Source organism: Alternaria atra (assembly GCF_907166805.1).
Source record: "Alternaria atra isolate CS162 genome assembly, contig: 29, whole genome shotgun sequence".
NCBI lineage: Eukaryota > Fungi > Ascomycota > Dothideomycetes > Pleosporales > Pleosporaceae > Alternaria > Alternaria atra.
The window spans coordinates 1,059,055-1,070,679 of NW_025091327.1; the positions used below are offsets into that span (position 1 = coordinate 1,059,055).

Here is an 11,625-nt window from a genome sequence, read left to right on the forward strand (position 1 = left end):
ATGCTTGGTGTTGTCAAGCATCGACGGGAACGTCCGCTAGCTTGCGGATGCGGAGTGTCGGCAGCACGTCGGATGTTCCTAGCTTTGCAGTTCGGACAAAGTGCAACGGGTGCAACCTCGATTAACATGTAAATCACCAATGTCGCACATTACAAGGTCGGTAGTACTTGAGACGCCACCTTTAAGTCATCTTCATAGCTTCCATCTCCATTATCGACACGTCCGATACCCCCATCGCCCTAAGGATCGTATCACAAGATTCAAACGTGCTAATCTTATTGACGAGTTGAACTTTGGAAGAGCCAGTGATATCACGAAGCTGCAGTCCGGCTCCTGTAGAGGGTATTTGTCCTCAGAGATTAAAGCCCTTGTGTTGCCCAGATGTAAGCCAGCACCGCATCGAACAATTTCAAAGAATGTTCTGGCCCTTTCTTCATCCCACAAAGGTATGCGGATAGTATGATATAGTCGGGGCGTTGCGACGTTGCGTGGGACTTTCGAGGTGGGGCAGAGAGCCTTGAGATCTGATATAGATACGATCTATATCACAGACTCAGTAATAACATAACAGGTTTGGATGCGGTTTACATGGTCTACAACTAAGAGCCAGACATGATTGTTCAGCTCTATTCGAGAGCCTGGACGCGTGTTGTAGTAAGGAGTAGCCATACTGTAGCGACAACCGAAAGTCAGATGACACGAACGGTCATGTGGCTCGGTGTGCAGGATGCAATAGTTTCCAAACGAGGCACTTGTGTCAGTGGGTTGATGATGGAGCGTTTGCGGGCGGGATGTTTGTGTTACTGGCAAGCTTCGCGTGCAGCAATCTTGGAAACCATTCTCGGCACGTCTTCACGCAGCTTCCACTGCACATCTTTGTCACAGATTCTGATCAACACTGCTGCGTGATCATCAACAACGCAGCTGCTTGCTAGGCTTAGAAACTCGACATGTTGTCGCGCGGAAAGAGACCAAAGCATGCTTACCGACAACGCGACGGCTTAGAAATCACGCTGCTTTGAAGGTCCCGGAGTTCCGACGCGGCCCCCACTTGCCCAATGATACACTTGACGCAATACATCGCGCCTTCCTCAACACCAAGCGCACCTGCTATAATACGAGCCATGTCGTCTCATGCTGAGCATCCTCTACGCTCCGATTCAGTCCATCAACCACCATGAGCGCCCCCAAACCAATTCTCATCTCTGGCGCCGGTCTCGCCTCGCTCCTCCTCGCCCGCTCGTTGCACCGTTCCAAAATCCCGTTCCTTGTCTTCGAGCGCGACGCGTCAATTATCTTCAGAGCCCAGGGCTACCGTCTAAGGCTCTCAGCCCAAGGTCTCGATGCTATTGAAGAGGTCCTTGGCCCAACAGGCTTCCAGAAGTTCTACGACGCTTGCGGTAAAACAGGTGGGGCGGGCTTTGCTGCTATCAACCCATTGACGGGCGAGACACTGGGCGGGGATGCTCCAAGCGTGAAGAGCGAGCCTTTGACAAGTAAAGACAACAAGGTGGTCGGCATCTCGCGCGGTGACATGCGAAAGTTGTTCATGGAGGGCCTAGAGGACAATGTGCGCTGGAATCGCCATGCCACAGCTTATGAGAGGACGGACAATGGTGTGCGGTTGATTTTCGCCGATGGCAGCAAGTCGGAAGAAGGGTCCATGCTGGTCGGAGGCGAGGGCGTGAAGAGCGCAGTAGGCGCACAGCTGTCCGACGGCGCTATCAAAGTCTACGACCTTGGATCGAGGGGAATACATGGACAAGCCCCAACGTCTGCTTTCAGGGCATTGGGTGAAGGCGTCTTCCGATTCGTCGATGATACGTCGCAGCCAAACGGCGGCAAAGTATTCATCATCACCAACGTACGCGCAGGTGATATGGACAAGCCCGATATAAACTTTGGCTGGACCATGATTGGCTCGCCCGGCGTCATCAAGGCACCCAACGACAATTACACCATTACTGGACAGCCTGTTGCACAGATTGCCAAGGCGCTCACGTCGCATTGGCACGAGCGCGTCAAACCACTCTTCGATAACATGGTAGAGTCTGAAGCGGCCTTCTGGAAGATTACCTGTTCGTCGCCGGAAGGTGTACCTGAATGGCCCAACGACCCCCGAGTTACTCTGGTCGGTGACGCTGTGCATGCCATGACGCCCGCAGGTGGTAACGGCGCGAACACGGCTGTGCGTGATTCAGCTCTGCTTGGTCGCCTGATTGCCGAAGCTTGGGAGAGAGGCGATGGTGATAAATGGGTGGGTGTGACGGAGGCATACGAGAAAGAGATGCGAATATACGCAACAGAGGCTGTCAAGGCTAGCTATGGGCAAGCTACAGGGCAGTTCGGTATTGACCTTGATCTCAAGAAAACACCCACGATCAATGAATACATCGCGCCGAACTAAGGGCGGATGGAAGGGCCAGGCCGTGCATGTTCAACGACTGCCCATTGTTCCGAGCAAGATTTTCGATTGTAGCGTCCCATTCGCATGAAGCAATAGTCTGTGTGAACAAACCATACCCGTACCATCCATGTCGAGATTCGCGCAAGTTGCAGTTACTACTGATCTGTTTCTTTCTCTAGGAAAGACTTTCGTGTTTGCTGCAGAAGACGTTCGCCGCTTCCTCCATTGCCGTTAGTGGCTTCCGCCATAGAGACCACGACTCGTGTGTGCAGCTTCCCCGCATCGATTCGGCCCATTCCCAATGTCAAAAACCGGGTCAAGCCCACTGTTGCACATCTCGCGCGAATTTACCGATGGATCCGCCAGTCTCTCCACGACCACGCAAGCGCCGTGCTATCAATGCATGCGTCAATTGCCGAACCTCCAAGGTACGCTGCGATGGGAATCGTCCCTGCCAACGATGTGAAAGGAATAGTGCGACTTGCCAGTATTACGACGCAGTCAAGGATGAGAATGTGTTGCGTATCGAAAAATTGGAGGAAGAAGTAATGCAAATTCGCGAGCACATGCGTATTCAGGAGCGTCGGGACAGGAGCGTACGTAGGCATTTACGGGTGAACCAGGAGTACCTAAGCAAGCTAGAACCACAGCAACGGACTCCAAACCCACCTTATAGACTGTCATGAGACACTTCGCTGATTACGACTGTGACTGCAGTCACTCATGGAGCCCGCGAATGCGACAGTTCCCGAATTCACGCTTCGCTCCCTGCCCAAGTCCAATGCAGCTGCTAGTGCCGTTGGTGCAGGTCTGATCACATGGGAGCAAGCTGCGCATTGGTATCAAAGGTAGCCAGAACGGATTCAGTTCTAATATCTCATGTCACTAACTACGAGTAGCTTCTTCACTGGTAGTGTATGAAGGCCTTGGCATATTGTTTGAACCACATTGACAGACTTAGCAATACTTAGTACCTATATTCTGCGAGAGATACGACACAATCATATCGGTGTCTTCACGGAGCCCAATTCTTTTCGATGCCATTGTCAGCATTGGCTGTCGCGCCGATGAGGGATTCGATACAACCATCTATCGTCGGCTGCAGGCTCGAGTTCGCGATCACATCACCAATATGCTCATCAATACGAGCGTTCCTGCAGTTGAGGATATACAGGCAATCGCATTGGTGGCTGCGTACTCGGAAAACGACTTTGTCTTAATCGCAACAGCTCTTCGCTTCGCCATTCAACTTGGGCTACCTCTTGTTGTCGATCAACTCATCGCGAAAAGTCATGCACGATCCAGGGTTGTTACTACCAATGAGCAAAACCTTTACCGCTTGTCCAGAGTTTGGTACGGTATTTGCAACCTTGAGCTCTTGTGGGTATAATTCAAGCCCTTTTAGCGGCATTCGCTAAAACTTTTCAAGTTTCTCGCTAGATGGAGGTAAACTTCCGGGCCTGACTCCTCACATGTCATCCCGAAAGATTAGGAGTCTTCTGGTGCATCCGGAACGCACAGCGATAGATATCCGGTTACTTTCACAAGTCGAGCTCAACATCATCCGCACCGAAGCTTACACTAAGATCATGGGTCGGAACGGTGAGTTCACGACCCAACATAGCGAAGATCAACTGCGAACTACAGTGGATGACGCTAGTGTTGAGCTGTCACTGTGGCTCGTTGAGTGGACTAACATCGCAATGACGGAGCCAGCGCCACATCAACGTGCACTAGCACTGCAAAACTTACAGATCCAACGAGCGTTCGCGATGATGACTCTTTACCTCAAAGCTGTAGCTTCTTCAGGGATCGAAAACATCGCAATCATGACCGAATTCCAACGCGACTTCATACGTAAAGCCAAAGAGGCGGCAAGCTGCCATCTACATTACATGCTTCAATCATCGTTGACGCCAAATTCATCGCCGGCATCTCACACCACGACCTCTGGCTCAACGTACCTCAGTACGTTCCGTTGGACACTCGATTACGTTTGGGCCAAATGCGCCGTCTCGGTTCTGCTTGTCCTCAAGCTAGCTATACTCCTCCGCGATCCCGTACCCTCTGTCATGGCGCTACTCCGCGATGCGCACCGCGTGCTGGAAGAGCTAAAAACCGTGACTGTGGGTCACATCGCATACTTCCAAATTCTGCAAACCAGCATCAAGAAGTGCGAGGCCGCCCTTCGAGAGTATGCAGCGGAACAAATCCCCGACCAAGACTCTTCGATTACTGGAGCGAGAAGCGGCGCAGCAGAAGACGAATTCCAGGGCTATGTGCCAAGTGAGTTTGTCTTTGAATGGGATTTCCCTGGATTGAATCTCAAACATATGCCATTCGGATGGCAAGACCTCTTCGTCAACATTGATCGCTTGTTCTAGAACGAGAATACATATAAGAAGCCGACGCATACACAGCACTCATCCTCAGGTAGTCGAACCTAAAAAGCAAGGATGCCCGAAAGGTATGGAGTATGCGAAATGTGCGAATGCTAATGGAACACAAGCTTGTGTGTACTATCAGGATATATTGTAGCTGAGATACGATGCGGCAAAAATAAGTTCTGTTGTATACCAATTCAATGATCAATACACATTGATAAAGTCTTCGTTTTTGATGTCGGTCACATCGTCAAACGCCTTATCGCCCACGCCACTAGCTCGCGCGTTCTCAGCTTCCTCTGCGTCTCCTTCACGCGCAGATCCCATACTTGTATCGACGACAATCGCCGATTTTCCCATGCTCTCTCTGGTTGCTGCATGCTTCCGGTTCAGCAACTTGATCCAGACCATTGCAAGTAAGATCAGAACGATGATTGCAATGAAGAGAGCGAGGTTTGCGCGCAAACCCCGGTAGTAGTGCGGCTTCTCTGAAGACTTGAAGAGCTGGTGACCGATGATGTTGCCTGTGCTGGCTCCAAAGAAGAGGATACTTGGTAGATACGACCCGACTGCACTTATACGCATCCCCACGGGGACCCCAGACGCTGATCTTGACTCTATTGAGGCAGGTGCAGCACTCTCGCGCGGCCGAAGATACCGAGCTAAGCATTACTCCAACCTCGTGACGCGGTTAGGCGACCGTTCGGCATCTTGCCGATGGTACTTTCGGCGAAGTATCACGACATATCTTGCTATAAGTATGATTGATGATGGTCATGGTACTTAGCAAGAAGAAAGGTATTGACAACTGTTCATCCTACCTCCATCATGCCGATGCTTGAGCACGTTCCTAGCGGCTATCAAGCTGCTACTGCAACAGCTACATCAAAGACTAGTGTTCATTTGCAGTCCAACTCAGGAGACTTCATATTTACGTTTGACGCATTAAGACCTGGACTTTTCCGAACATCTTTTACCTCTCCAAAGCATCTGCTGCCGCCGCATCGAGCTACTCCAGTGCCGGACAAGACCCTAGACGACACAAAAACGACTTTGGTCTCATCAAACGCCACCTCCAAGTCATTAGCCGTCGATGGCATCAATGCCAATATAGACTGGGAAAGTGGCGTACCCATTGTTTCACTCACACTTCCTGGCCAAAAAACACCTATTCACGCTGATCTTCCCAACCGTTCATACGCCGCCGATGGACCTGGAGTGTCACATTACACGCGTTACAATAATGGAACGCTTCATCTTGGACTCGGAGAGAAGCCAGCACCAATGGATCTATCAAACCGTCACTTTGTTCTTTCTGCCACCGATTCTTTCGGCTACGATGTGTATCGTACGGATCCCATGTACAAGCACATCCCGGTAAGTGTCCCTGTACGAACTGCATGTGAGACGTACACTGACTTCGTATACCTACATCTAGCTCCTTATCAATGCTACCCCGGATGGCTGTGTTGGTATCTTCTCAACATCGCATGCTCGCGGGTTCTATTCTGTAGGCTCAGAGATGGATGGCATGTGGGGACGTTTCAAAGTCTACCGTCAGGATTACGGCGGCCTTGAAGAGTATCTTCTAGTCGGAAAGACGCTACCAGATATCGTACGCATTTACGCTGATCTTGTTGGCTACCCACTATTAGTACCACGATGGGCGTTCGGTTATCTGGCCGGCGGTATGAAGTACTCCATGACGGACGATCCTCCCGCAAGCCAGAGTATGATAGAGTTTGCTGCGAAGCTAAAGGAACACGACATCCCTTGCTCTGGCATGCAAATGTCATCTGGTTATACGGTTGCAGAGACGGAACCAAAGACGCGCAATGTCTTTACGTGGAATAGGCACCGTTTTCCTGATCCAAAAGGATGGATCGATGCTTATCACAAAGAGGGTATCAGGCTTATTGCTAATGTGAAACCGTATGTGTTGGGCAGTCATCCAGAGTATCAAAGGCTTAAAGAAGCTGGTGCGTTCTTCACGGATTCCTTGACTTTGGCATCTGCTGAAGCGAGACTGTGGAGCGCGGGTGGAGGTGAGAGCGGGGTCGGCGGTCATATTGACTTCACATCCAAGGCTGGATATCAATGGTGGTACGAAGGAATTCGCGAGCTGAAGCGTGTTGGTATCGACTGTATCTGGAACGACAACAACGAATATACCATCCCGCATGATGGCTGGCAGTGCGCCCTGGATGAACAGACCGTCATCCAAGAGCCTAAGAGCAGCGACTACGGCAACAGCATTGGATTTTGGGGCCGCGCACTCAACACCGAGCTAATGGGGAAATCTTCGCATGACGCCTCCCTAGACATAGAACCCGCACAACGGCCTTTCATCCTGACCCGTAGCGCAACAGCAGGAACCCTCCGCTACTGTGCTAGTGCCTGGAGCGGGGATAACATAACATCATGGCCGGGCATGAAAGGCGCTAATGCCCTTTCTCTCACTGCAGGAGTCTGCCTAATGCAGTGCTACGGCCACGACATAGGCGGTTTCGAAGGTCCACAACCCAGTCCCGAACTCCTCGTCCGCTGGTGCCAACAGGGCATCTACAGTCCGCGCTTTGCCATCAATTGCTTCAAAACGGGCAAGGACAATAGCGTCGGCGACGTTATTGAACCTTGGATGTATCCTGAGGTTACGGGGCTGATACGCGATACCATCAAACGTCGTTACGAACTCATTCCTTACCTGTACTCGCTGGCTTTGATTTCTCACACGACTGCCACACCGCCGCAGCGATGGACTGGTTGGGGAAACGAGAGTGACCTGGAGATCTGGGCGAACAAAGTGCTCACAGACGGCGAGACACAATACTGGCTTGGTGATGCACTGCTGGTCGGCGGTGTCTTCACTCCCGGTGCCGAGACTTCTAACATGTATCTCCCCAAGGATTCAGCGAATTCCGATGCCGCATTCCTGGATCTAAACAACGAGCCGCAGACGTACTATAACGCTGGGCAATGGGTCGATATCCCAGCGCATTGGCAATCTAGCATCCCCGTCCTGGCGAAAGTAGGAAGTGCAATCCCAGTCGGACGTGCCGAACAAGTCCTCTCCGTAGGCGAGACAGGTAATCCGGCAAATCTACCACTAGATGACTACAGAGGTGTGGAAGTTTTCCCTCCGAAGGCTTCTTCACAGGGCAAGGTGTATACATCTACTTGGTATGAAGACGATGGTGTTTCGCCGCCACCAGCCAAGATCTCAGTCTTCACGATCAAGTACGAGACGACTGAGACTCAAGTACTGGTTCAGTATGAGGAGAAGTTGCAAGACGGTTTCTGGCCTCACTGGCAGGAGCTGGAGATTATCTTGCCAAGAGGTGATACGAGGAGTGTGGTGTTCAATGGGGTGGATGCAGTGAAAACGGAAGTTGATAAGCTAGGAAGAGGAAAGTGGAAAGGTAGTATCAAGGGGAGAAAGTAAGGAAGTCGTTACATCAGGGGATATTCAGAATCACTACGCAGTAATACATGTAATCTATACGGGCCGAAATGGTCCCAACTTGCATTTCACCATCATCATCACCAGCTGCTACGATATGAAAGTCTGCCGGGTAGCGTACACAAGTCGTGACTCACGATGTGGACAAGTCAAAGGCTTGGTTTCCATCTAGAATTGCCAGGGTCGCGTTGATGGCGTGCACGTTCACAGAGCTCGCGGACAAGCTTAAGTTGTTCTTCGAGCGAATCTCTCCTAGCTGCCAACCAAGCCGTGATCATTCTGTGCTTAATATCCTCCGACAGTGTATCGCTTTCTAAAGGCTCATTATCAGGCAGTGTTCCTTCGGCCTACGCCAGGATCATTGCCTGCTCTTTGATCGTGATAAAAGCGCGTGCTGCCAAGATCTCGTCCTACGACGGCGTAGCCTCGCATTCGACATGAGTGGTCTTGGTGGACGCGTCGATCTTGATCATCGGTGGTGTTCAACCGGTGGTCTGGTCGTCATTTATATCCGAAGAACCGGATGAGCCATCGTCATCGGAGGCTATTTCGACACGAGTTTGGAGTTGACCAAGACGGCGCTCCACGTGCGCTGCATGGGCAAGACAAAAGGCGACCAAGATGTTCATGCAGTAGAGCCGCACGAACGGATCGATCTTTAGCAACGCAACTTGCGAGATAGCACACACGAAGAAGGTGGCGAGAAAGATTTGCATATCTGGGTTTCTCAGTCGAGTGAAAAGGGCTGAGATACTTCTAAGCATGGCTAACTGGCGGTGATCGGAGTGTAGTAGGCGCAGAAATCCGAGAAATAGTTTGCTTGATGAAGATGAGCCCTTCATAGCAGATGCCGATCATTTATACCTGCTTCTTCATACAGGTCTCAGCTCTGGCAAGACTAGAAGGTATCGAAATAAGACACTAGACAAGTTTGATGTGCAAGTAGCAGCCCATATATGGTCAAACATCATAAGACACAGTCTTGCATCCTTACGCTTTCTGTCGAAATGTTTGCATGCAACCAAGCATTGTAGACTGACTGCGAGACAGTTCCGCAGTACTGTAAAACATGACCCTACGCATATATATAACAGAATGGGCCACCAAGAGTACTCAATGCATCCCGGATAGTGATGTTCGGCGCTCCAACATACTCTCCAAATGAGATCGTGTCGTTAAGCGTGCCGTTAGGTCCTTGATTCCCAATGATAGTGCCCCCACTGATGGCATATTGTCTGTTTTTGATATCCTGATTCTGCCACGTCCTATATGGTGATTTACCAGGTCAGCATAGGTGCTAAAGCTAGTGTTCACGGGGTGCTAACTTACCACCATACCCTATCAATCATGCCGTGATGAGGAAAGAATGCTGGGTCTGCAGGCGAGTTGTAAAAGTCTGAGCCGGCATCTCCTCCGATAGTATAATGGCCACCCGTGTGTACGCCCATGAAGTTTTTCTCAAACTCTCCCTGATAAACCGTTTGGAAGCGCGCTAGGTCTTTTATCTTGATGAGAGAAGAGACTTCGAAGTCACTTGTTGAATTCGCTGCCTGTAGACTAATGTCGCGAGAAAGACAGCGTGGATTGTAGCCCAAACCATCGGCTTGTGGATTTGGTGGTATACCACCAGGGACCTTCAGCATCGTTTGCAGGGGGCCCATGTTGATCTTCCAACTACAAATCGGTCAGTATATGCAATAAGAGAGCGTCGCGTTTCCGTGTTGCTCATTCATCGAAAGATACATACTCTTTAAACGGACCTGAAGTGACACAACCACCTCCCGAGCCAGGTTGCAGCTTCATGAGACATGGGTCTTCATATGGAAAGCAAGAGTAGTTTCTTCCCGGAATGTACGCGCCATCACCAGACATGCTGAATTCGCTGCCATCAAAGAATGGTCCGCTCTTTGGGTCATGCGACCAATGAGCCCAGTTGTAGTAGGGCTGGTAACCCTTGTAACCACACTCATTGCGAAGCATCTGCTCGAACGTCCAAGTGAAGTACCGATGCCATGACAGAAAGTTGGCCGTTCCATGAATAAAGAGCGATTGCTGAATATGTGTCACGACAAGGTCGTCGTATCGACTCTTCGCGCCCGCAGCGATCGCAGCCGGGGTTTTGGCTGGCTTCTTCCCAAGACACTGCACCGCTTTGATATAATCACGTTTCTCAGATCTTGAAAGATTCGCCCTAATGTACACAGTTAGAAGAAGCCCTCCCCAAAAACGTCTGTCTTCGCATACCATTCCTTTCTTACATATGCAGTCTCCAAAGTGCACTTATGCGCGTTTGGATAGCCGTATTCGGCGACGTATGCCTTCAAGTTGTTCAAACCCCGATCAGCCAGCTTGTCATTCTCCATATACTTTGCCTTCGGCGCAGCACTAGCAACAGCCAAGATACCTGTTGTTAGAACGAGTGATAACTTCATTTCGAGAAGACGATCAAAGAGCCGTGAACACGATTCGCCAAGCGGTGCGGAAAACGCCGTGGGTTCTTATAGTTGCCCAGCTGCATACTGTTTGACGAGGCACATGGAATTCCAGGACCGTGCGCAAGCCCTTCAAAAGGAGAACCAGGTCTACGGCTCAGTTGTGGGGACAGGAAAGGGAAACTGGGGACTGCCTGCTGGGGGAAGCGTGACTTGTTAGCGATCGAGTGCATCCAGATGTCAGCCGTATTACACTTCGGAGATATGTCGCCGCCGTATAGATCGATAGTTGATTGTGTTGAGCAGGGACACCCTAAAAACCACTTGCATGTAGAGTGTTTAGCCAATCAGCACAGTGAGTAAGTCACTAATCTGCATTCTCCGCATCCACCTAGACATTCAAGCTGTTTTAGTGCTCTCGCTTACGATGCTGTGGGACGCAAGATGAAAAGTCCTTTACATTGACGCCTTCTTGGCATGTTTAGGTAGTATCTCAGGCTGTTACGATGAGTCTAAATCGGGGCATTTTCTTGATCAAGGCAAACCCTATGCTGATCGAAGTCGTCTAATGCACCTGCAATCATGCCATGCTAGGATGAGATGCAGATGCCGATCTAGCGTGTCTGCTCTTCTCAAGGTGGTCCCGGGGAAGCAGCCTCCGAGATGCGGTGTCTGCCTGGGTTTATCGACATGGGTTGAATGCAGAATTCGTTGCTAAATTGTGCGGCTGGAAGACGAATGTGCTCGGTGATTAGCGCAGTAGATGGTGCGCTATATGACCTCTTGTTCGATGGATTGTTACCATCTTAACACGGGGAGCGCAGAGACGGCGATGTTGATGAGAGTGTCGTGGAAGGTTGTACAGTGTATGGGCGCGCGGACGCCTCAGGCCTGCAGCGACTGAATCTACCGGCCCGCAGTCTAGCCGTGCTAAGATTTGAC

The 11,625-nt window shown here is 50.7% G+C and overlaps 5 protein-coding genes across 5 annotated transcripts; 3 read left to right on the forward strand and 2 right to left on the reverse strand.

Annotated features, from left to right (window-relative positions):
• Positions 1–1,177: 1,177 nt before the first annotated feature.
• On the forward strand, positions 1,178–2,407 carry ALTATR162_LOCUS8654 (uncharacterized protein; the record flags this gene model as incomplete). The annotated part of the gene is made up of 1 exon (XM_043316287.1): positions 1,178–2,407. The coding sequence occupies one exon, from the start codon at positions 1,178–1,180 to the stop codon at positions 2,405–2,407; it is 1,230 nt and encodes a 409-aa protein (XP_043172222.1).
• Positions 2,408–3,130: 723 nt separating this feature from the next.
• ALTATR162_LOCUS8655 (uncharacterized protein) lies at positions 3,131–4,791 on the forward strand (the record flags this gene model as incomplete). The annotated part of the gene is made up of 4 exons (XM_043316288.1): positions 3,131–3,255; positions 3,307–3,322; positions 3,369–3,787; positions 3,837–4,791. 4 exons carry the CDS (start codon positions 3,131–3,133, stop codon positions 4,789–4,791), a joined length of 1,515 nt encoding a protein of 504 aa, XP_043172223.1.
• A 204-nt stretch (positions 4,792–4,995) lies between these two features.
• ALTATR162_LOCUS8656 (uncharacterized protein) lies at positions 4,996–5,376 on the reverse strand (the record flags this gene model as incomplete). The annotated part of the gene is made up of 1 exon (XM_043316289.1): positions 4,996–5,376. One exon carries the CDS (start codon positions 5,374–5,376, stop codon positions 4,996–4,998), a length of 381 nt encoding a protein of 126 aa, XP_043172224.1.
• Positions 5,377–5,619: 243 nt separating this feature from the next.
• Positions 5,620–8,233, forward strand: ALTATR162_LOCUS8657 (uncharacterized protein; the record flags this gene model as incomplete). Its single annotated transcript, XM_043316290.1, has 2 exons — positions 5,620–6,168; positions 6,230–8,233. The coding sequence occupies 2 exons, from the start codon at positions 5,620–5,622 to the stop codon at positions 8,231–8,233; spliced, it is 2,553 nt and encodes an 850-aa protein (XP_043172225.1).
• Positions 8,234–9,576: 1,343 nt separating this feature from the next.
• On the reverse strand, positions 9,577–10,683 carry ALTATR162_LOCUS8658 (uncharacterized protein; the record flags this gene model as incomplete). The annotated part of the gene is made up of 3 exons (XM_043316291.1): positions 9,577–9,925; positions 9,999–10,442; positions 10,496–10,683. The coding sequence occupies 3 exons, from the start codon at positions 10,681–10,683 to the stop codon at positions 9,577–9,579; spliced, it is 981 nt and encodes a 326-aa protein (XP_043172226.1).
• Positions 10,684–11,625: the final 942 nt, after the last annotated feature.